Raw genomic sequence first — 24590 nt, 5'->3', positions numbered from 1 at the left:
GAAGTATGAGCATGATGAAGAAACCACATATATAGAAAATAAATCAAGAAACAGAAATATAATGAAAGTAAGAAGCAGCAGTACCAGGAACTCTTGATTTTGGCTCAGGTCAGATCTCATGGTTCATGAGATCAAGTCCTGCATCAGGCTCTATGCTGACAGCACGGAGTCTGCTTTGGATTCTCTCTTTCCCTCTCTCTCTGCCCCTACCCACTCATGCTGTCTTTCTCCCTCTCTCAAAATAAATAAACATTTTTTTTAAAAAGGCAGAGAAATAAGATAAAAAAGAAGCATGAATCTACTATGCCTAGTCTGGCTACATTAATTTTTTTATGTGGAAAATAAGTTTCTATCTTATTTAAGCCATCACTATTTTAGGTTTGCTGTCATTAGTATTTGACTCTAATCATAATGATACAATGACCTTAAGAAGAATACTCCCAATGGATATGGTAGTGGGTTAGGTGATAAACTCTTATTGAGCATTAAAAAAAAAACTTGTAAGCAAATACATGCAGTGTATGTCATATCAAAAGGCCATAAAAAGTTCATTTACTTCCTATGAAAATGTATACCTTCCTTAGTGCTATTCATATCTGAAAGTCAATGAAAGCCATGGCTGATAAAGCAGTAAATTACTTATACAAAATATACTTCATTTTTACACATGCTTACTGGGTATTCCTCTTAAAAGAGACTGCTTGTTTAAAAGGAAAAAAGATGAAATTCTACCATTAATTTATAGTTAAATGATAATTAAGGACAGAACTATTTAACACTTACTAGCCCATAAAAAAATGTGGTAAAGCAGTCAAAATACTTCCAGTTCCCATAATGAAGCAACCAATTCCAATTATCTTTGGTCTGTGTAGTTTGGATCCAAAGTAACTCACAAATACAATCACAAACAAATTTCCTAGAAAGAGAATAAAATTATTTTGACATGATTAATCATAGCAAACATTGACAGTCCAATTGTGTGTCCAGTAGAATGGAAAGCCCCAGAATGAATAAAGTAAAGCATAAGAAATAGTACCTTCCCCCAAAGGTCATGTAAGTCAATTGAGAAGGTGAAACCTACTTACATTAAATCACTCACTGTAAAATTATATGTTATTAATAATAAGAAGAATGAGTTTTAGATAGGAAAGAAAGCACTTGAATGACCAGGTAATATTAGTGACATAAAATTTTACTGAAGAATTTAGATTGGTTTGAATTGTTTTTGGCTGGAAAAAAAATGCAGAAAATCTTCCTGACCTGAGAGAAATGTGTTCATTCAGGGATTTATTGATTCACTCCTATCATTTTTTAAATTCCTATTAAGTACCTGCCATAGTGTTAAGAGCTAGAAATTAAAAAAAAAAAAAAGGAATAAACAATAGTATTTGTCCTCCAGGAACATATATACCAGTGATAAAAATAAATAGATGAACAGAGGTGGTATTAGATCACAGAAAAGAAGAGCTTAAATTAAGTAGGGGTTACAAGAAAGTTTCCTGGAGGAGAGGCCATTTGAGATTTAATGTCTAGTATAAATTATTTAGATTAAAAAAGGGGAAGAAGAGTATTCCAAGTAGAGGAAGTCATGACCAACCTAATCCATCTGGAGCTACATGTATAACAGCAAATAGACACAAATCAAGAATTACTAAAGCAGTTGATAGGGAAAAAAAATTCAATAAAAGTGCCAAAATGAACTGGTAGATAAAGTAACTTATGGAGAAACAGTTAAATAAGGAAACTAAAAAGAGGAGGAACTGAAAAAATCCAGTTAGTATCTCTAGAGGTACTATGGTATGGTGCATCCATAAAATAAGAACTGGCAGACTAAAAATAGAGAATAATAAGAATTTTTGTTAATCAAAAATAGTAAGGGATGTCTGGGTAACTACATTGGTTAAGTGTCCAACTTCAGCTCAGGTAATGATCTCACGGCTAGTGAGTCTGAGCCCCAAGTCGGGCTCTGTGCTGACAGCTCAGAGCCTAGAGCCTGCTTCAGATTCTCTCTCTCTCTCTCTCTCTGCCCCTTCCCCTCAAAAAAATAAACATTAAAAAAAATTTAAATAGTATAGAGAAATGTACATATTGGGAGCTAATAAGATAGAAGACAGTATCAGAGATTGATGGAAAATAAAGTCAATGAAAGTAGAATTTTAATGCTTATTTATTTTTGAAAGAGAGAGAAGAGAAAGCGCGAGCAAGTGGGGGATGAACAGAGAGAGACAGAAACCAAAGCAGGCTCCAGGCTCTGAGCTCTCAACGCAGACCCTGACATGGGGGCTCCAACCTATGAACCGCAATATCATGACCTATGCTAAAGTCGGTCGCTTAACCGAATGAGCCACCCAGGTGTTCCAAACGAAGATAATTTTAGACAGAAAAAGTCAAAGGAACCAAACTGTGAGGAAATTTAATATTTGTCTTATATATGTTCCAGAAGAAAATAAATAATAGAGAGAAAGATACACATCTAAAAATAGAAAATAAATTCCCTGAGTTAAAGGGAAACCTTCAGTTAAAGTTAACCCCTCAGATACATGTCTCCAGAAGTAATAAAAAAAAAAAACAGCCCTGATATATGTTAGTAAAATTTCTGAAATTCAGAGATAAAGAGGAGGTACTCATCAGTGCATGACAATGATATTTATAATGATGTCTTATATGTAATATTGGGTGTTAAAAGGCAGTAGGTAAATATTTTAAATGTACCAAGGAAAATGTTTTGAAATTTTAATTCCATACTCAAATTATTACTTGAATACAATGGTAAATATATTTTCCAACAAGCAAGAGTTTGGGAAATATGTTATATGTTCAATTATTTCTGGGAAAATATAACAACTTAAAGATCTACTCCAGAAAAACTAAAGATGAGATTTGAAGTCATAAGATTCAAGTAACAGTGGTAAGCAAAGAAACCAGGAAAACCTAAAACCATGCCCACATAATTGCTGTCAAATAGCTACAAAGTTTAACAAAAATATTAAGAATCCATTCCTCAATAAAATGAGACACACAGAAAATTACAATTTAAAGTTAATAATAATCCAATACTAAAATTCTAGATGGTTTCATTAAATCTCAGAGGTGAAGAGTGAAGGATGCAAGGTGTCAATAACCTCTTAATCATGAAAAAGTGGAATTCATAATAAAAATATAGATGGGTCTTTCTTTATACAATTATTTTTTAAAATATTCAATAGCTAAATACACTTTAAATTAACTTAAAAGATAAACAGCAAACTTACAGAAAATATTTGTAATTAATACAGCATACATAATTTTTGAGTCCCCTCAAATCATTAAGAAGTCTAAAAAGGGACCAAAACGGTGGCCACCACGAAGAAGGGGGATGCAGAAGATGTCAATGTTACTTTTGAAGACCAATAAAAAGATGAGCAAACATGCACAGAATGCAAGTAGAACCACAGAGCTGAAGGAAGAAATAAGATGTGAAAAAGATACAACTGTAAAATTTACAAGTTGTTGTGAGGACATCACGCTTACAAGGTGATGGCCACTTAATCATATCTTATCAAATCGGTGATATTTTCACCAGTCATCCTCAAGAAGAAACACAGGACATGTTAGGAGAAGCAAAGAAAAATTTGCAAAAGTAAACTAATGCCTTAAAATCCAGAATGGAATTAATTCAGTGGGTGTTAGCAGATTAAATTACATGCAAAATTCGAGAGCAACATAAACCTTGAAGCTGATGAAAGTTAAACATTTTATAATACTTTTTAATATTTGTTCAATAAGCTTGGATATTATTTAAAATGAAAAAAATTCTGAAGGGGGAAGGCAAAGGTAATAAGCTATGAATTCATAAAGTAAGAGAAAATATTGTCCAGTAATAATATAAAACCTCACTGTTATTAGAGATATCTGAATTAAAGAAAACAAAGCAATACATTCAATGTTCTATAAAAAAAAAAACTTTCACCCCAAATTTTATACCCAGTCAAACAGTAGAACAGAGGTTGCTCCAAAGCTGTTCCTCCTTCCTTAAATCATCAGAATCATAATCCTCTCTCCAAACTTTAAAATTTTTTTTTTTCACTAGGGCACCTTGAGAGAGGAAAGGTACAACCCTAAAAAGTATTAGCTGCAAGCAATGAGTTTGTATAAATCAGCATTTCTCAACCTCTACATTATTGACATTCTAAGTTAGATTAATTCTTTTTTGTGGAGATTGTCCTGTGCATTGTAGGATTTTTAGTGGCACTCTTACCCTCTACTACTAGATGTCTATAACAATCTCCCTCCCCCCAGTTATGACAACCAAAAGTGACATCAGATATCATCAAATTGCCCCTGGGGTGGGGGATAGAATTTACTCCTAAGAATCAATGGTGTAGAGCTTTTATGAACAGTTTTACCTCAACAAATCTGGTTACTAAGTAATAATAAAAATAGAAATAAAAATTACCCATTTCAAAGCCTCCATCAATTAAGCCAGAAACAGAAGATGATATGTCAAATCTCCTTTCTATCTGAGTGATGGAACTTTTCATAACAACTCCACCGAGTGCCTTACACATAAAGCTGAGTGACAGGGCTACTAAGAACATCTATGAAAAAGCAGAAAGAAAAGTTAAAATGATTAATAAAAAGACTATAATGCTTATATATGCATAGAATTAAAAATGGCTTATTTACTTAAAAACATTATTTTTATCATAAAAAGCATACCCACCTTTCCTCTATACCAATTGGTACTTTAACATTACCTAGTCCTTTAACATTACCATCGCTACATTGATAAAGCATCATTTTCTAATTTTGTTACAACATCAGGTAATTAGAGCAGGACAGTCAAGGCTGTTATTTTTTATTTAATATTATTAAAGATTTCTAGATGATGTCTGAGATGGCCATGGTGATAAGCTATTCTTTATTCCTTCATGAACAGTATAGACTAACTGAGAGGGAAGTGGCTAGACATTCTCAAAGGTGGCATTTCCAGGAATTCAGCTAGAAATGGAACTTTTTTTTAATTTATAAATAATCACTATTATTGGAGAACAAATTAAAATGAAAACAACAAAGTATTCAATGTTCTAAAAAAATACTTTAACTCTAGTGGTTATAGGTGTTTTATTTTCAAATTAATTTTAACAAAATTTGTTGATTTACCCATAAGCAAATTCCTTTTAAATCTAGCATTAAAATATTATTTTGTCATTGACTGGATGTTTGTGTCACCACCAAATTCATATGCTAAAATCCTAAACCCTAATGTGATAATATTTGGAGATGGGTTCTTTGGGAATTAAGTCATAAAGATAGAGCCCTCATGATAGGATTAGTGTCCTTATAAGAGCTTACTTTCTCTTTCTGTTCTGTGAGGACACAAGAAGGTACTATCTGAAAATGAGGAAGAGTGTTCCCACCAGAACCCAACAATGCTGGTATCCAGATCTTAAGACTTTCAGCCCCCAGAACTATGAGAAATAATTTCTGTTGTTTAAGCCACCTTGTCTGTGGTATATTCTTTATAGTAACCCAAGCTGATTCAGACAGGTCTTTCTCATTGCCTTCTACACCACTGCGGGTAGCCACCATCATGTTCAGCCTATTAGATCTTTCTACTTCTGCTCTCATCCTCCCTCTCAACACAGTAACTACAAAAATTCTTTCAAAATAAAAATTGGATCATGCCATTACTCCCTGTTTTCCCATCTCACTCTTAGTAATATCTAGTTTTTCCGATGGCCTACAAGACCCTAAATGATCTGTCCTCCCCACCCCAACTATCTGTTCCCCACAAGTATTCCCTCTTACTCTTCTGATCTCATCTTCTGTTACTCTACTTCTTACTCATTCCTCTCCATCCACACTAGTCTTCTTCTTGTACCTTGAGCATCCCAGGCTTATTATTTTGCCTCAGGTTATTTGTTCTTGCTTTTATTCCTATAAGGAAAACTCTTCCCCATAGTTATGTCCCTATCACTCCCTCCCTCACATCCTTGAGGGTTTTGCTCAATGAAACTGTGTTGATCTTTTGTCTAACTATAACCTGGTATGTGTCTTGCATGAGGTCATGCTTGGAAAAAGAGATAAAAGGCCCAATACAGCCGTTCCATGGCTGGAAAGATGTGTGTACTTTCATTCTGCATATGGAATTTTGATGAAGTTGAAAAGACTTGAGAAAAGTTGTAAATGTTACCACTTATTAGAAATAATTAAGCGTTCTTATATAAGATATAGGAAGTCATCCAAGAGTGAAACACAAAAGGTGGAATGATATCAAAATCAATTTTACTAAATTGGTGAAGGGAACAACAAGACTCACAGGACAAAGATATTACATTTGTCCAGCAGGATTAGAAAAAAATTGTATGAATATTTTCTTCAAGGAACGCCAATTAGGAATTCTTGTAGAATTATTTACTGTCTTTACATTATAAAAGAGAAATTAAAATTTTCAGGTTCTAATCATTGCCCAAAAATAATCATGTTACTGACATCAGAAATTAAGAAATGTAGATGGGAATGATGTCAGCAAGATGACAGAATAGGAGCCCCCAACCCACCTTCCCCCATGGATACATAGATTTAACAACAACAACTGAACAAATACCTCTATGAGAAATCCAGAAACCACTTAAAACATTTTTGCATCCTAGAGAGTGTGAAGCCAACCATGCAAGCCCAGTAGGAAAATCTGACACTGTCAACTTTCTTGCCAATTGGGACTAAACCCCCAACTCCTATATTCTCTATGGGGACTTAAAGCAGTAGAACTTATATTCAATGTTCTGACTTGTAAGGGGGCTGCATGAGGGACCAGTTTGTATCCAAGTACTGACAAGAGTAGATGGCCAGATTTGAGGCTCTGGGAACAAAGACAATAAACCATGCACCAGAATCATGTAGTACCATGGATAGACACTAGGTGGAGAACCAGTACTGTAGTTTACTAACACAGGGAGGCTGCAGTATCTCAGACACCAGGAAGAACTTCTAAGTAGGCACCAGCAAACTTCTTCAAATAGCCCAGGGAGGAAACACACCCAGAAAAAAGTTGAGAGGTCTAGAGAATATCTAGTCTGGCTAAGTAGTGAAATTTATCCCTGTACAAAACCACAGAGAATTGGCTGATTCTTCAAATGCCAAAATTCCAACAAGAAATAATAAGACATATAAAGAAACAGGGGACCACAACACATTTAAAAGAAGAAATTAAATCTCCAGAAATTGTCCCTAAAGAAATGGAGATATATGAATTGCCAGAAAATGAATTCAAATTTACCATCAAAGGGATATTCAATGGATTAAAATACAGAATAAATATACCTCTAAATGAAATCAGAAAAACAATGCATAAGCAAAGTGAAATTATTAATGAAGAAATAGAAACTAGGAAGAAGAACCTAAGAGAAGTTCTGGAACTGAAGAAGATATTGCCTGAATGGAAACTTCACTAGAGAGATTCAAAATTAAACAGAAAAGAATCAACAAATTCAAAGACTGACCCAAGGGGGAAAAAATTAATAAAAATGAAGAATATAAAAGACCTATGGTACACCATCATGAAGCAGAACAGTATATGCATTATGAGAATGCCAGAAGAAGAAAGAGAAAGAGGCAGAAAAATTATTTGACAACAATGGACCCAAATTTTCCTAATCTGAGTGAAGAAATTTTAGGAATTTAAAGAAGTTCATCTAGGATAAAATATAATGAGACCTACACCAAGACACATCACAATCAAATTGTCAAAAGTCACAAAAAAAAGAAAATCTTGAAAGCAATAGGAGAAAATAACTCATCACACACAAGGCAATTTCCATTAGATTATTGTCAGATTTTTCAGCAAAACAACCTTTCAGGCTAGAAAGGAATATAATATTCAAAATATTGAAAATAAAAGACTGCCAACCAAGAATACTATATCTGGCGAAATTGTCCTTTAAGAGCAAGGAGAAATCAAGACTTACCCAGATAATTCAAAGCTGAGGGAATTCATCACACTGGATCTGCCCTACAAGAAACACTGAAGGTTCTACAAGTTGAAGTGAATGGGTGATGAATAGCAACACAAAACGATATCAAATGAAAAATTCCCTAGTAAAGGAAATATAAATTCCTGTATTATTGTAATGTAGGTGAGTAAATCACTTATAAATCTAATTTAGATTTTTAAAAGCATAAAGAGTCAATGTAAATTTATGTTAATGGACATGCAATATAAAAAGGATAATTGTGTCATTAACAACAAAGTGGGATGGAGGCAAATACATAAAAGTATAATTTTCATATACAGTTGAAGTTCAGTTGTTCTCAGTTTAAAATAGAGAACTGGGTGACTCAGTCGGTTAAGCGACCAACTTCAGCTCAGGTCATGATCTTGCCACCTGCAAGTTTGAGCCCTGCATCAGGCTCTGCGCTGATAGCTCAGAGCCTGGAGCCTGCTTTGGATTCTGTCTTCCTCTCTCCCTGCCCCTGCCCCATTCATGCTCTGTCTCTGTCTCTCGAAAATAAATAAACATTAAAAAAAATTTAAAAATGGGGTGCCTGGGTGGCTCAGTTGGTTAAGTGTCCGACTTTGGCTCAGGTCACGATCTCATAGCTCGAGCCCACATTGGGCTCTGTCCTGAATGATTTCTCAGAGCCTGGAGCCTGCTTCAGATTCTGTGTCTTCTTCCCTCTCTGTCCTTCCTCTGCTCATGCTCTGCCTCACTGTCTCTCAAAAATAAGTAAAAGTAAAAAAGAATTTAAAAAAATAAAATAGATGGTTATAACTTTAACTTGTTTTATGTAGTTGCAATGGTACCCACAAAGAACATGTCTATAGAATATACATAAAGGGAAATGAGAAGAGAATCAAAACATGCCATTACAAAGAAAGAAAGAAAGAAAGAAAGAAAGAAAGAAAGAAAGAAAGAAAGAAAGAAAGAAAGAAAGAAAATGAAAGAAAATCAGCAAGAGAGGAAATGAGAACAAAAAATTTAAGAAAGGAGGAAAAACAATTGACAAAATGGCAATAGTTCTTTTCTATCCACAATTACTTTAAATGTAACTTGATTAAGTGCATCAATTAAAAGACATAGATTGTCTGAATTTATTTAAAAAATAAGATTCAACCATATACTGTCTATAAGAGATTCACTTTCAATCCAGGATACCAAAAGGCTAAAAATGAAAAGGTCTGTAATAACCTGGATGTTTCTGTCCCTTGAAAATTCATATTGAAAATCTAATCTCCAAAGTGATGGTATAAAGAAGTGTGGCCTTTGGGAGGTTATTATGTCATAAGGACAGAGCCCCCATGAATAGGATTACTGTCCTTAAAAAAGAGACCCCAGGGGGACTCTCATGCCCTTTTTCCATGATATGAAGACACAATGAGAAAACAGCCATCTGTGAATCAGGAAAAAGCCATCTCCAGTAACCTAATCTGCTAATACCTCAGTCTCGGATTTCCCAACCTCCAAAACTAGGAGAAATAAGTTATTATTATTTAAGCCACCCAGTCTATGATTTTTTGGTTATAGTTACCCCCACAGGTGAGAAACAATATTTTATGCAAACAAAACCTAAAGAAAACAGGGATGACCATATTTTTAGCAGACAAAATAGTCTTTAAGCCAAAAAGTATTGCAAGAGACAAAGAAGGACAATATAATGAGAAAAGGGTCAATCATCAGGAAGATATAACAATTATAAATATGTGTCTAACAGTAGGGCACTCAAATACATAAACACTGACAGAACTAATAGTAGAAACAGAAACATATTAAGAATAAGAGATTCAATACCCCACTTTCACTAGTACAACCAGACAAAAACCAACAGGGAAACAGAAGACGTGAACAACACCATAAGCCAATTAGACTCAATGGCACCCAGACATTTATAGAACACTCCATCTGTCAGAATATACATTCTCCTCAAGTGTACATGAAACATTTTTCAAGACAGACCATATGTTAGGTAATGAAGCAGTCTTAACAAATTTAATAAAATTGAAATCATACAATGTATTCTCACTGACTGCATGGAGTGACATTAAAAAATAATAGCAGAAGGAAACCAGGAAAATCCATAAATATGTAGAAATTAAACAATATCACCAACAGATCAAAGAAGAAATCACTAGGGAATTTAGAAAAAATCTGGAGACAAATGAAAATGAAAACACAACATACCAAAACATATGGGATGTAGTAAAAGCACTGCTAAAATATAAGTATATAGTGATAAAAGATAACATTAAAAAAACAGAAAGATCTCAAATCAACAACCTATACTTATACCTCAACGGTCTAGAAAAAGAAGTAAGCCCAAAGTTATCAAAAATAAGTAAATAATCGGGATTAGAGGAAAGATAAATGAAAAAAGGAATAGAAAAACAATAGAAAAAAATCAATGGAACTACGAGTTGGATTCTGAAGAAATCACCAAAATTGACAAACTCTTAGATTAACTGAAAAAAAAAAGAGGAGGCTCAAATAACTAAAATTAGAAATTAAAGAGAAGACATTACAAATAGTATCACAGGAATAAAATAAATTATAAGACACTGCTATGAACAGTTATATGCCAACAAATTGGGTAGCCTAGAAGAAATGGATAAGTTATTAGAGAAACAAGTTACCAGGATTGAATAATGAAGAAATAAAAAAATCTTTAACAGACCTATATCTAGTGATGAGACTGAGGCTGTAATTAAAAATCTCCCAACATAGAAAGCCCAGGACAGTTTCACTGGAGAATTCTACCAAACATTTAAAGAATTAATGGTAATCCTTCTCAGATTCTTCCAAAGAATTGAAGAGGGCACAAATTCATTAAATGAGGCCACATTACCTGATATCAATGTCAGACAAAGACATCACAAGGAAAGAAAACTACAGACCAATATCCCTGAAGAATATTGCTATAAAAATTCTCAACAAAATACTAGTAAACAGTGTCCAACAGCACATTAAGAGGATCATACATCACAAACAAGTGGAATTTACAATTAGAATGCAAGTCTGACTCAACATATGAAAATCAATGTAATACATCACATTAACAAAATGAAGAATAAAACCACAATCATCTCAATAGATACAGAAAAAGCATTTCACAAAATTCAACACTCTTATGATAAAAGCACTCAACAAACTAGGAATAGAAGCAAACTAACTCAAGAGAATGAAGGCTGTATATAAAAAGCCCATATCTTACAGACTCAATGGGGAATTATTGAAAACTTTTCCTCTGAGATTAGGTACAAGGCAAGAATGCCAACTCTAGCCACTACTATTCAATGCCATACTGGAAAGTCTAGCCAGACCAATCAGACAAGAAAAGAAAAATTAAAGGCATATAAACTGGAGAAGAAGTAAAATCATATTTTTACTATATTATTTATTTATAATTATACTTCCTACTTATTTATAATTTATGTAATTTATACTGTTACTACTATTTGCTCACAGATGACATGATCTTATATGTAAGAATCTATAAAGATTCTACACACAAAAAACTATTAGCACTAATAAGCAAGTACAACAAAGATACAGGATAAAAAATTAACACTCAAAAATCAGGTGTGTTTCTATACACTGAAAATAATCAAACTGAAGAGAAAATTGAGAAAAGAATACCATTTATGATAGCATCAAAGTAATAAAATATTTAAGAATACACTTCAACAAAGATGGTGAAAGCCTTGTACACTGACAACTACAAAACATTGCTAAAGAAATCAAAGATCAAATAAATGGGACATCTGTACTAGCAGACTGGAAGATGTGATATTGTTAAAAGGTCCGTGTTACCCAAAGTTAAAATGTGCAACCTACTAAGTGGGGGTATGTTGATGATGAAGAGAGGCATGTTAAACAAGGAAAGATGTATGTTTTAATGTATTGAGTGGGATACCCTAACTAACCACCTGTCAGTTTTCCCTGGGACCTCTCACAGTGTGTTGTGGCTTGAAGCACCCTTGGAGCCACTTCCATGCTTTTCAGTTTTCTTCTCCTGCACAAGTCTTAGACTAGGATTTTTTTCTAATTCTTTTTACTAATTATCTTTCAGAAAACCCTCATGATTTCTGATTTACAGAATATATCTCTTGTTTTCTAACACAGTTATGAGTTGCTTTTAATACCTTTTAGATTATTTATTAAAATTGGAGGGAGGAAGAGGTGGCTTCTGCCTTATTATTCTTAGCCTGCTATGAAGAACTGGAAGGCTTCAAGTTAGAGCTCTCTTCTAATGAATAAATAGAAAAAATGTCATCAGGCTCTCCATCAAACTCAGATGCCTGACACATAATGAGCAAATACTCAATAAATGTTTTTGGGTTGTTGAAAAAATTATTATTCCTCCAATTCAGATTATAAATCTGGTACACAGTCAACATGTAGTGAAACCTCTCATTTCTTGGTTTCCTCAGTTCTTAGATGGCAATTATTACAACATGTTTATTATAATAAACAATGAGGATTAATTGAAAAAACATACATAAAATTTTTGACTTGCAGAAAGTGCTAGCCACACAGAAAGCACTCACAAGTGTGTTTTTATTACCATTGCGAACTACCATCAACCAGTTTTTAGGTTTAAGTTCATTTAGACCAAAACAGGATTTATGATCATTTAGCTAAATACAGTTTTATGCCATGCACTATTATAGGCATTGCAGAATCAATAATGAGCATATTGACAATATGATTTATTGACTATTTAAGAAATACAAAAGTGAACTCTCATTTAAATGCTGACCATCAAGCTCTCATTTGTGAAATCAAAGAAGAAAATTTCAGAAAAGTAATGGAACATACCATTAAAGCATATGTAAGTATAACTAAATACAAACTCTGTCCTGTAGAAGAAGGAATTTCTAAAAGTTCAGAGAAAACTTTTGTATAGTCCATGTCTCCAATCTTAAAAGGAAAATTAGCTCAAGATAAGAGAGGGACCTAAAAAAGTAAAAATGTCACAGTATAATTCTAAATTCCTTTTACAAATAAGAAAAAGGTAATAGATGGAAATACATAGCCATCATAGAATCTCTCCAACGAGCTGGGATTTTAGAAGGATATGAAATGAATTAATATAGATAGATTTATAAATGAGCTTTAAAATTTTTTTAATGTTTATTTATTTTTGACAGAGTGAGAGCGAGAGCGAGCGAGAGAGCATAAGCAGGGGAGGGGCAGAGAGACAGGGAGACACAAAATCCGAAGCAGGCTCCAGGCTTTGAGCTGTTTGCACAGAGCTTGATACAGGGCTTGAACTCATGAATGGTGAGATGATGACCTGAGCCAAAATTGGACATTTAACTGACTGAGCCACCCAGTTGCCCCAAATTGGGTTTTCTTTTAATTTATAACCCTATAAGATGGGCATTTTTAACTCTATTCCTAACACAGAACTGAGGTTCAGAGAAAGAATGACACGATGATTTTCTTAGAACTTAAAAAAAAAAAATCAAAAGGAATAAGAAAGCTGAAATCTTGAGTGAAAAACATGTAAACACCTGTGCCATTAGGTAGAGAATTTAAGATTGCAAGATTTCAAAATAGAGATATAAATGTTCACAATTATCAAATAGAGTTTAAAGTATCACAGATAGAAAGAGACAACTGGCATGCAGATAAGAGATCAAGTTGATATTTACCTGCAATCATGGCAAGTCAGTCCTTTAGCTTTTTGGCAAGAGTTCTGGAACTGAAGCGTGAAGACAGTTCCAAGTTTCCAATTGGTTACAAGTACAGCCAAGATTAACTCTGCTAACTCATCTGAACCTCAATTCATTTACTCGGCATTTATTGAGCAACTCCAATACAGCAATTACTCTGCTACATCTTGGAGTTGAGACAGGTGCAGAAGGGCAGAAAAAACTAGATGAAATCAATGTCCCAAATGAACTAGTAATTTCCTGGGGCAAAAACAATAAATAATTCCAGCATAATAATGTAATGAGTACTATAAATTTATAATGTTATGAATACATAGAAAAGATGATTAATTCTGTCTATAATGGTTAAAGTTTCTATAGGTGTGGTGACATGTGAACTAAGTCTTTAAGAGATAATAGAAACTGGGGTGCCTGGGTCGTTCAGTCAGTTAAATGTAGGACTTCAGCTCAGGTGATGATCTCGCAGTTCATGGGTATAAGCCCCGCATTGAGCTCTGTGCTGACAACTCAGAGTCTGGAGTCTGCTTCAGATTCTGTGTCTCCCTCTCTTTCTGCCCCTCCCCTGCTCATGCTCTCTCTCTTTCTCAAAAATAAACAAACATTAATTTTTTTTAAAAGAGATAATAGTAACTTAGAAATTGAAGAAGAAACACATTTAAAACAAAAAAGGAAACACATGAAAAATCTGAGCAGTGGAAGAACACAGATCATTTGAAAAACAAAAAGAATATCTGTTAGGTGGAACATTAGAAATACGCAGACACTGGGAGATGAAATTGTATTTTTAAATGTAACATAAGGAGATCAAATTTTAGAGGGCCAATTCTGATATCCCTGTGGAAGATGGACTTATGACAAATTTATTTGAAAGCTGATTTCAGAAAATAAAGATGAGTTGGAAAGAAGGAAACAAAAAATCACAGACACTTTGGAGTTTAAGAGGAGACTCAATAAGATGTGGGAATAATAGAAAATGAGTTTTCTGATCTTGCTTTCTAGGTTTCTAGTTTGGATAACTGTATGCTATGAGCAATAGTTATGAGCAAATAACTATTATTGCTATTTAGGATGAGAAAAAGAGAGGTTTTGGGGTTAAAAACAATGAAGTCACAAATCAAGTTTGAGATTCCTAAAAATAAACATACATCAAGCAGACACATCTGGCAGGTTTGGGGCTCAAGAGAGAGTTTTGTCTGGAGGTCCTTTGCAGATTTACTAGGGAATAGCTATATAATCCATTTTCAAGTTTTTTTCTGATGAGGGACGCTGCGGCAAGCTGAGGGCAAAACATAGGCTAACATTACCACTCTCCCCCAGGTGGAATGTGTGTGATATTCCTTGGACACTTCTGGCTACCCAAAAACAAAGGAAAGGGGTTTAAGTGCTTGCCACAGTAATGTGGAAAACTAAGAAAGATGAAAAAATTAAATTCCCTTACTGCCTATAACCCAATGACAAGTCCTTGAAACCCTCAGAATGACCTCCCTCTAGGATCTCAGCTGCTTCAAGGATGACACTTTGGTAGGGGCAAAAGAGAATCTTAGTTTAACATTATCTCAACCTTGAGTATCTTGTAAGTCTACTTCCTGTATCTCTACTGTCCCAAGGTATGTGCTGGCAGTCATACTCCAAACTTACGACCCCCTGATATACATCTGAAGGGTCTCATGATTGATGTTTTATTAAAAGGTAATAAATGGCATTTTCCTAGCAACACCTAGCCCCTTAAGGTCCTGGAAACCTTGCTTCCAAAATATCTTAGAGACTTACTTTACCCCTAACCCCCTCCCAAACTGAGGGTATATAATGAGTTACTTGTCACTACCCCAGCACAGCTCTTCTTGCCCACAGGGCCTTTTCCTATGTTTTAATAAAATGACCTTTTTGCACCAAAGATGTCTTCAAGAATTCTTTCTTGTCTCTGGGCTCCAGACCACCCCACCCAACATCACCCCAAAACTTCATCAATTCCATTAAAAAATCTCATACCCTTTTTAAAAATATTCCTGTCCTTTCCACTACAAAGTGAGAGTTGTTTACATTTGCATAAATGAAATCTTATTTTTTGCATCACTTCTCAAGTATCCTTAGCAGGCTATATTATTCTCACTTTTCAATTTGTTTTTTCAGGGTTTTGTTTCAGGCTCTCTTTTTTTTTTTTTTTTTTTTAACTCCACATACTCTTTCTAGGAAAGCTCCACAATTGCCATTGTTTTTATTACCACCTAGATGCTGATGATTACCAAATCTATATCTTGAGCCAAGATTGCTTTTGCTGAATTTTAGATTGCTTTTCCAAAGTGCCTACATTTGAACTCCATTCAGGCTCTTCATTGTTATGCACAGATCTCACTGTCTTCTTCCTCATTTTTCACCTCCTTTTCCTGGATCACCACATTCAACCTGCTGCCCAGGCCAGAGCTACTCTCTTATTGATTACCTCCAATCAATATTCCAAAGCTAAAAACGTAACCTTATAAATATCTCTTTTCAACATACTTCACTTTATATTTCTACTTAAATGACCATCATCTTTCACCCAGATTACCACCTTTTCTAAGCAGTATTTCTCATTCCTCATTGTTATTCTTTTCACACTGCAGCCAGGGTGATTTTTAAATATGTAAAACCATTTCCATTTCTAAAAGACCTCAGTAAATTCCCACTAAACTAATCCTCCAACAAATAACAATTATAAAGTCAAAGGGGAAAACAAAATCACCTGGAGGAACACAGGGGAGGGCAAACAAAAGCAGTCAGACTCTGGATGGGAGATGATACTTAGAAGAAAATGGTTAAGGTTAGTTTCTCATTCTTATGGCTTTGAGGTAAGGTCACAGTACTTTCAAAGCTAAAACTCTTTTAGAAAACCTATAGTCCTTTTAATCTGAAGAATAAGAAAGAAGAGTTTAGTTTAACCACAGTCACCTAAAAGTTAGGGGGAGATTCTTATAAAGAGATCCAGAGAAGGTAGGTGGTGGGATGGTGGGGGAAGGGGTGGAAAATTGGAAAATAGGGTGATTGTATACACTCATTAAATCTTTGTTGAAATTTAATCCTTCAATGTTTTCATTTTTATTCTTAGATTTCCTATGTTTCAAAACTTGTTTATTTTCCATGTTAATATGGTGATATAAGGCACTCTTAGCATGTTTTACTGAAAACCAAAATTTTCATGGTTGAAATCTACAAATTATTATTTGATTTTTTTTGTTTTTAGTTATCTCTTGAAAACTACATCTAATGTTTTTCCTGCCTTTTAAGGTCAAGGTATACAGCTTTTAAATTAATCTTCAAAATTCAAAAATATTTGAATATAAATAAATATTTTGAATATAAATATTCAAAAATATTTATAATGTAAAATTATTATGCTATTTGCTTTAGTGAAATAAATTTATTTTTCTCTCATCTTCATGCTGTGCAAAAGAATTTCTAGTTAGGATGCTTTGTGAATGTCTTTGTTGTTAGCTCTCAACTTCCATAAGTTTTAATTTAGAATTGAATGTAAATATTATAAATTTAATACACTATTTCCAATTAGGATTTGAGGACAATATACTGATGTGTTTCAGAAAAATTAGGCTTCAGATATATTCTTTCTCTCTTCACCTCATTTTATTTCATATCTGGATTCTATATCTCATATTTTCCCCCTTCTTTTTCCTTATACCTCTTTCTCTTTGCATTGTTTTCTTGTTGGCAAAAGAAGAAAACTATCCATGGACTTGGTGTGCGTGTGATGCAAGAAAGCAAAATCTACTTTGCAATGACAAAGTCTAGATCCAGATGCCCCTTTTCCCACTTAATAACCTAACAAAGATGGAAATGTTACACTGAACTCCAGTTGCCTCATACATACAAGAATAATATAACTTTTAACTTATTTCATAGAAGTACTCTCAGTTTGAAAGGAAATTATGTTCCTGAATTCATGGAAATGTTTGTGAACGTTTGTCAGTACACCAAACATATATGAAATTTGGAAGCCCTTTATTGATTTATCCTTTTTCTCTATTTATGAATATAAGACCTGTTTCTGAAACTTTGCTCCATTCACACTCTCTGTTTATATTAATTGTTCTTGGCAGTGGGAGAAGAATAGGAATAGTGTTGACTGCCAAGACCCTGCCTACAAGCTCTATAAGATATACTATAACTGAGTTAGAAAGATGTATATTATAGACTGAAAAATTATAAAGCACTTGTCTGATGCATAAATTGGGCAGTGCATCCCATACCTAAAGATTTAAGCAGTATTAAGTATCAACCTTATGCTTTTAAAAAAAAGGTCTGTGTCTTATTTTTATTTTTTAATTTTTTTCATGTTTATTTATTTTTGAGACAGAGAGAGACAGAGCATGAATGAGGGAGGGTCAGAGAGAGAGGGAGACACAGAATCTGAAGAAGGCTCCAGGCTCTGAGCTGTCAGCACAGAGCCTGATGTGGGGCTCGAACTCACAGACCATGAGATCATGACTTGAGCCGAAGTTGGATGCTTAACCGACTGAGAGCCACCCAGGTGCCCTGGTCTTTGTCTTTTTAAATCTACATTTCTTTTATTTAATATTGCTTTATATAATTTTAATATACTGAGACTTTTTAATTTTTTGAAATTTCCTTTTTTTCTATTACTAACTAGTTGTGAGCAACTATATTCTCATTAGCAGTCACTTTGGCTAAATAAACATCTTACAGTTAATTCCACTTGCAGCTTTTACAGTTTGTCATTTAAAAAACTTTTTAAATTTATTTATTTATTTTGAGAGAGAGAGGAAGAGAGAGAGAGGGAGAGAGGGAGAGAGGGAGGGAGAGCATGTGAGTGGGGAAGAGGCAGAGAGAGGGGGAGAGAGAGAATAGCAAGCAGGTTCTGTGCTGTCATCTCAGAGCCCAGTGTGGGGCTCAATCTCACAAACCATGAGTAGATGACCTGAGCCAAAATCAAGAGTCAGCCACTTAACTGACTGAGCTACTCAGGTGCCCCTAAAATATTTTTTAAGTTCATTTATTTATTTTGAGAGAGAGAAAGCATGTAAGTGAGAGAAAGGCAGAGCAAAAGGGAGAGAGAGAATTCCAAGCTGGCTCTGTGCTGTCAGTGCAGAGCCTAACTTGGGGCTCAATCCTAGAAACCATGAGATCATAACCTGAGCTGAAATCAAGAATCAGATGCTTAACCAGCTGAGCCACCCAGGTGCCTTACAGATTGTCATTTTTATTTCCGTGCATTTCCATCTTTCTTACTCAATTCATTTCAGTCAGGTTTATGTATTCACTGTCATAATCCCTAGCTTTTTGTGCTATCTTGGCATTGATTATGTGATTACCTTTAATTGCTTACAAATTTTAAAATGCTTTATTAAAAGGTGAACTTCAAAAAAAGTGTCATAAATTATGTCTTTAATATAATCATTTAAGTATAATGTTTTAATATGTACTAGAGTTTCAAAATGGCAGACTTTGACATAATTCCTTAATCTTTTACTGGCACTTTCCTTGAAAAAGAATTAAGAGAAACCTTCTAGCAACTAAAGGCCTCTGCTCTGAAATCTTTGCAAGTTTATCTTCAACTTCACTTTTGTACTTTGGACTCAGTCTTGATCTTAGTTTCCCTGCTCAGCAATTACTCAACCTATTATATAATACACAGCGATTACATTTTTTTTGGCTGCATTCAATATAGTTGTATGACCCAGGGCAGCCTTGGAAGTCAATGTCTTCCACCTCAATGCAGGGAATGGTAATTATTGACCATACCTCAGTAGTAAGTGCCCCCCACAGTAAAATCAGGGTCTCTCAAAAGTCCTGACCAACAGAGGAGCTAAGCAAAGGAGGTAAGCCTGACTAATCTCGGGTAATTTCTTCCGTGGATATCTCCTTCAAAATTCCTAGACCTGTTTCTTCTTAGAAGACTGAAAGAGCATTGTCAGAGGAATTTGGAAAAGTAAAGTGACATGTGTTTACTAGTGACTACTGTTCTTCACCCTAAGGTTTATCTCCCTTCCTTCTTCTTGAGCTGTTGGGGTTGACATCAGCAAGGGTCTGTTGTTTAGTCTCCCTGCTGTTGCATTATCAAAAAGAGGTAATCACCAGGACCCTTGGGTGGCTCAGTTGGTTAAGCAATCGACTCTTGATTTTGGCTCAGGTCATCATCTTGCTGTTTGTAAGATCAAGCCCCATATTGGACTCTGTGCTGACAGCAAGGAGCCTGCTTGATATGCTCTCTCTCCCTCTCTCTTTGCCACCCCCTTTCTCTCTGCCCCTCCCCTGCTCATGCTGTCTCTCTTTCTCTCAAAATGAATAAATGAACATTATAAAATTAAAAGAAAAAAATAATTTAAAAAGGGTAACCATCAAAACCAGAGACATATGACCTTAGGACAAAATAGTGAGAATGTAAGGAAGATAAAGCTCTTCAAAAGTAAGAAAAGAAAAAAAAATGCCTGGGATGTAGACATAAGTAGTAGATGTTTTTAGAAGGTACGTCAAAGGAGTTTAAAGCAAGCATAATAAATACACAAAATGGATGAGGAAAAATATTAGCAAAATGAAGGCAAAATAAAATAACAAAAAGAATAAGTGGAAAAGATGATATATGGAAAGTATAATACTTTAAAATAATATTTGAGATAAAAATAAGGATGATTTGGAAAACCAAATTGAGGATCTCATTCATAAAGAACTTAACTAAATAATAAATGCCTTAAAAGGGAAAAGGAATACAGAGGAGAGGAGGAATATTTAAAGAAACAATTTAACTTTACCAATATTCAGCAATGATGAAAAACTTTAGGTTGAAAGGGACAACAGAATATCCAAAAAGGGTGATAAGGAAGAACCCATGCATGTATATGAGAAAACTAGGCACAGTGGATTGAAATTTAAGAATATTAACAGTAAAGAAAAATTTGAAGTCTTCCAGGAGAGATAGCACATCGCTTTTAAATAGCAAGAGTGGGTATAAAAACAAATAAACAAATAAAAAAAAACCCAAAACCACAAAACAGATGCAAAGAATAATATTTTTTTAAGTACTGAAATAAAAGAACACTGAACCTAGAATTTTACATTTGTCCAAATGGCCAATCAACTATAAAGATATATGTTCTTAAGCATATAAGTTTTCAAAAAATTTGGCACATACAGACCCACATTGGAAACAGTATGGAAAGAGGTGCCTGGGTGGCTTGGTTAGTTAAGCATCAACTTCAACTCAGGTCATGATCTCAGAGTTCATGAGTTTGAGCCCCACATCAGGTTCTGTGCTGGCAGCTCAGAGCTTGAAGCCTGCTTCAGATTCTATGCCTCTCTCTCTCCCCCATTCACTCTGTCTCTCTTTCAAAAATAAATAAACATTATAAAAAAAGAAAAAAGAAAAAAATTTGGGAAGATTTCCTTAAATAAAAGGAGAACCAGAACCAGGAGATGATGCATGAATTTGTAAAATAAGGTGGATAAATTTACATGGTAAATTTTGTTATTGTATTTAGAAAAATAAGACCAAAAATAGGAAAGGAGGAAAAATAGTTATGATATCTAAATATTAAAATTTTAGATTTAAGATCCAAAGAGTATCAGTATGATAGAGGATAAGGAGACACATCAAAGGATAGGGAACATGCCTTTGGGTTTGCATTGTTATGGAAAAAGATAATATATCAATTAAAAAGTATAAGAAAACATTAAAAGGAGCATATAAATTAGGATAAATTGGTATAAGCTAATATAAACATTCCAAATATATCAACACATACAATACATGTAAATGGACACAAATATTTTAGTTTTGCTTTTTAAAAACAATATCCAACAGTACCCTTTTAATAAAAGATGCCCCTAAATCATGAGGAAATTCTGATCATAGTAAAGAGAGAGAAGGCACAGTTACTAAATAAAAACTCTCTTAGCCATAATAATATTAGCCAAAGTAGACTTAAAGAAACATTATCAGGGATAGAGAAGGTTTCTATATATTAATATAGGTATATATCTACTTAGAAGGTAAAACAGTTAAGGGGTGCCTGGCTGGCTCAGTCAGTTGAGCATGTGACTCTTGGTTTGAGCTCAGGTCATGATCCCAAGGTCATGGGATCAAGCCTCCTGTTGGGCTCCACGCTGAGCATAATACCTGCTTAAGATCCTCTCTCTCTCTCTCTCTCTCTGCCCCTCTCCCTTGCTTATGCTCTCTCTAAATAGAAGAAAGAATGAGGAGGAGGAGGAGGAGGAGGAGGAGGAGGAGGAGGAGGAGGAGGAGGAGTGAGGAGGAGAAACAGTTAAAAAATAATGTACTTCATAGCTCCCAAACATATAAACAAAAATCAATAAGGGGGTACATCAGCAAGATAGTGAGGTAGATTTTCACAGAAAAATTCCCTTTGTGAGAAATCCAGAAACAAATTGAACAGCTTCTGAACACATGGAGAATGTGAAACCAGATTCACAGAAGCTGCTTGGGAAATTTAGGATACCCTCTCACCAGAGTCCCTGCACTGACATAGCACCATATGATCAGGATGAGATCCCTAGCCCCGAGCCTCTCCCAGAGAGAAAGAAAGTTGACTTATACATTCAGCATTCCATTTTTTTTCCAAGGGTTTTTTTTTTTCTAGAGGACTGGCTTCTGTGTTACCAGTCTTAAAGCTCTTATAGATCTAGAATAGTCTAGCCACTGTGGGGAGAACAGAGATAGCAGTAAGGACTGGTAGACACAATAGATCCTCTTCCCTGCTCAGCACAGTGTAAGCATGTAAGAACAAATCCCCAGTTCTCAGATTCTCAAAGGTAAAATTGGTAGAGAACCCCAGAAACTGGTTGAGCTTATTAGTGGGGGTCTTCTCTTTGTGAAGCCAGTATCTGAAGACCAGGAGATATGACTGCTTTGTCTAATATACAGTCAACACAGAGAATCAATGAAAATGAAGAATCCAGCAAAAATGTTCCAAACAAAGGAGCAAGATAAATCTCCAGAAACTGACCAAAATGAAATAGAGTTTGATCATTCACTGACAGTGAATGCAAATAACTCATGAAGATGCTCACTGAGGTCAAGAAAACAATGTATAAGCAAAGTGAGAATTTCAACATTCTTGGAGATAAAAACTATAATAAAATGTCAAACAGAAATCATAAAGCTGAAGAATACATTAACCAAACGAAAATATTCATGACAAGGATTCAGTATAAGACTAGATCAAGCAGAAGAAAGGATCAGCAAACTTGAAGATAGGTCTTTGGAAGCAATTAAGTCCGAATAATAAAAATAGAAAAGAATGAAAAGGAGCAAAGAAAGCTTAAGAGACTTAGAGGGCACCATCTAGCAGAACAATATACATATATGTATGAAAGTCTCAGAAGGAGAAGAGAGAGAAAAAAGACCAGAAAGCTTATTCAAAGAAATAATAAAAAACTTCCCAAACTGGGGAAGGACACAACATCCAGATTTAGGAAGGCCAAAAAACACAAATAAGTTAATTTCAAAGAAATTCACACCAAGACACATGATAATCGAGTTGTCAAAAGTCAAAAATAAAGAGAGAATTTTTAAAGAATCAAGAGAAAAGCAACTTGTTACATACAAGGGAACCCCAAAAAGATGAATATCAGATTTTATGAGGACCTTGAAGGTCAGCGGGAATGGGACAAAATGTTTAAAGTGCAGAAAGAAAAAAAAAAACCCTGCCAACTAAGAATACTATACCTGGCAAAACTCTCCTTCAAAAGTGCAGGAGAGATAAAGACTTTCCCAGACAAAAACTGAAGGAGTTTATCTAGACCTCCCTTACAAGAAATGCTCAAGAGAATTCTTTTAGTTGAAACTAAATTATGCAAAGCAGCAACAGGATAGCATAAGAAAATATGAAACTGTAAGGTATGTACATTAACAAATACAGAACACCGTATTACTATAATTATTACTATAATAGTGGTGAATAAATTCACTGATAATTCTAATATAGAAGTTAAGAGGCAAAAATATTTTTAAATAACTGTAACTAAAATATTTAAAAGGTACACAATATAAATAGATGCAAAATGTGACAACAATAGCATAAAGTAGGTGAAGGAGTTAAAATGTTGAGTTCTTGTGTGCTATTAAACATAAGTTGTTATCAGTTTAACATAATGGTATAACTATAGATATTTTATGTAAACACCAATTTAACCACACACACACACACACACACACAATTCCTATAGAATTTACACAAAAGAAAAAGAGAGGGGCACCCGGGTGGCTCAGTCGATTAAGTGTCCTACTCCCGATTTCAGCTCAGGTCACGATATCACGGTTCTTGGGTTTGAGACCCATGTTGGGTTCTGCACTGCTAGTGTGGAAGATTCTCCCTCTTTCCCTTTCTCTTTGACCCTCCCCCACTTGTGCATGCCCTCAAAACAAATGAACTTTTAAAAAAGAGAGAGAAAGGAATCAAAGCATATCAATTTTAAAAAATAACAAAACACAAGGAAAGACAAGACTGAAAAAAACAGATAAAAGAACTATAGGCATACCTCATTATATTGAGCTTTCACTTCATTGTGCTTTGCAGATGTTGTGCATTTTATAAATGGAAGTTTTGTGGCAAGCAAGTTTATTAGCATCATTTTTCCATCAGCATTTTCTCACTTCATGTTTCTGTGTCACATTTGGATAATTCTTACAATATTTCAAACTTTTTTTCATTATTACTATATTTAATAAGGTGATCTGTGATCAGTGACCTTTGATATTATTATTGCAACGTTGTTTCAAGCCTGTTAACACAGCATCCATTCTGCAGCCCATGGATCAAGGAGTAATTTCTACTTTCAAGTCTTACTATTTACCAAATACATTTCATAAGGCTAGAGCTGTCATAGATAGTCATTCTTTTGATGGATCTAGGCAAAGTTAATTGAAAACCTCTGGAAAGGATTCACCATTCTGATGCCATTAGAAATA

The 24590-nt window shown here is 34.5% G+C and overlaps 1 protein-coding gene and 1 pseudogene across 5 annotated transcripts in view; one reads left to right on the top strand and one right to left on the bottom strand.

Annotated features, from left to right (window-relative positions):
- LOC101088850 (solute carrier organic anion transporter family member 1B3) overlaps positions 1-24590 on the bottom strand; it is a 79557-nt gene that overhangs the window by 32754 nt on the left and 22213 nt on the right. For 4 of the 5 annotated variants that reach the window (XM_045061487.1, XM_019834642.2, XM_045061485.1 and 1 more), the window contains 2 exons: positions 4436-4577; positions 784-916 (listed from right to left, as the gene is read on the bottom strand). In XM_045061487.1, the coding sequence (XP_044917422.1) occupies positions 784-916; positions 4436-4577 (275 nt within the window). Of the gene's footprint in view, positions 1-783; positions 917-4435; positions 4578-7949; positions 8083-24590 lie in introns of those variants that run through there. The other variant, XM_045061486.1, reaches the window with a different exon arrangement.
- On the top strand, positions 3069-3729 carry LOC109501888 (annotated as a pseudogene).

This window comes from Felis catus, chromosome B4 (genome assembly GCF_018350175.1).
Source record: "Felis catus isolate Fca126 chromosome B4, F.catus_Fca126_mat1.0, whole genome shotgun sequence".
Classification (NCBI taxonomy): Eukaryota; Metazoa; Chordata; class Mammalia; order Carnivora; family Felidae; genus Felis; species Felis catus.
Note: the sequence above shows the minus strand (reverse complement) of the source record. Positions and strands in the feature narration are given on the sequence as shown.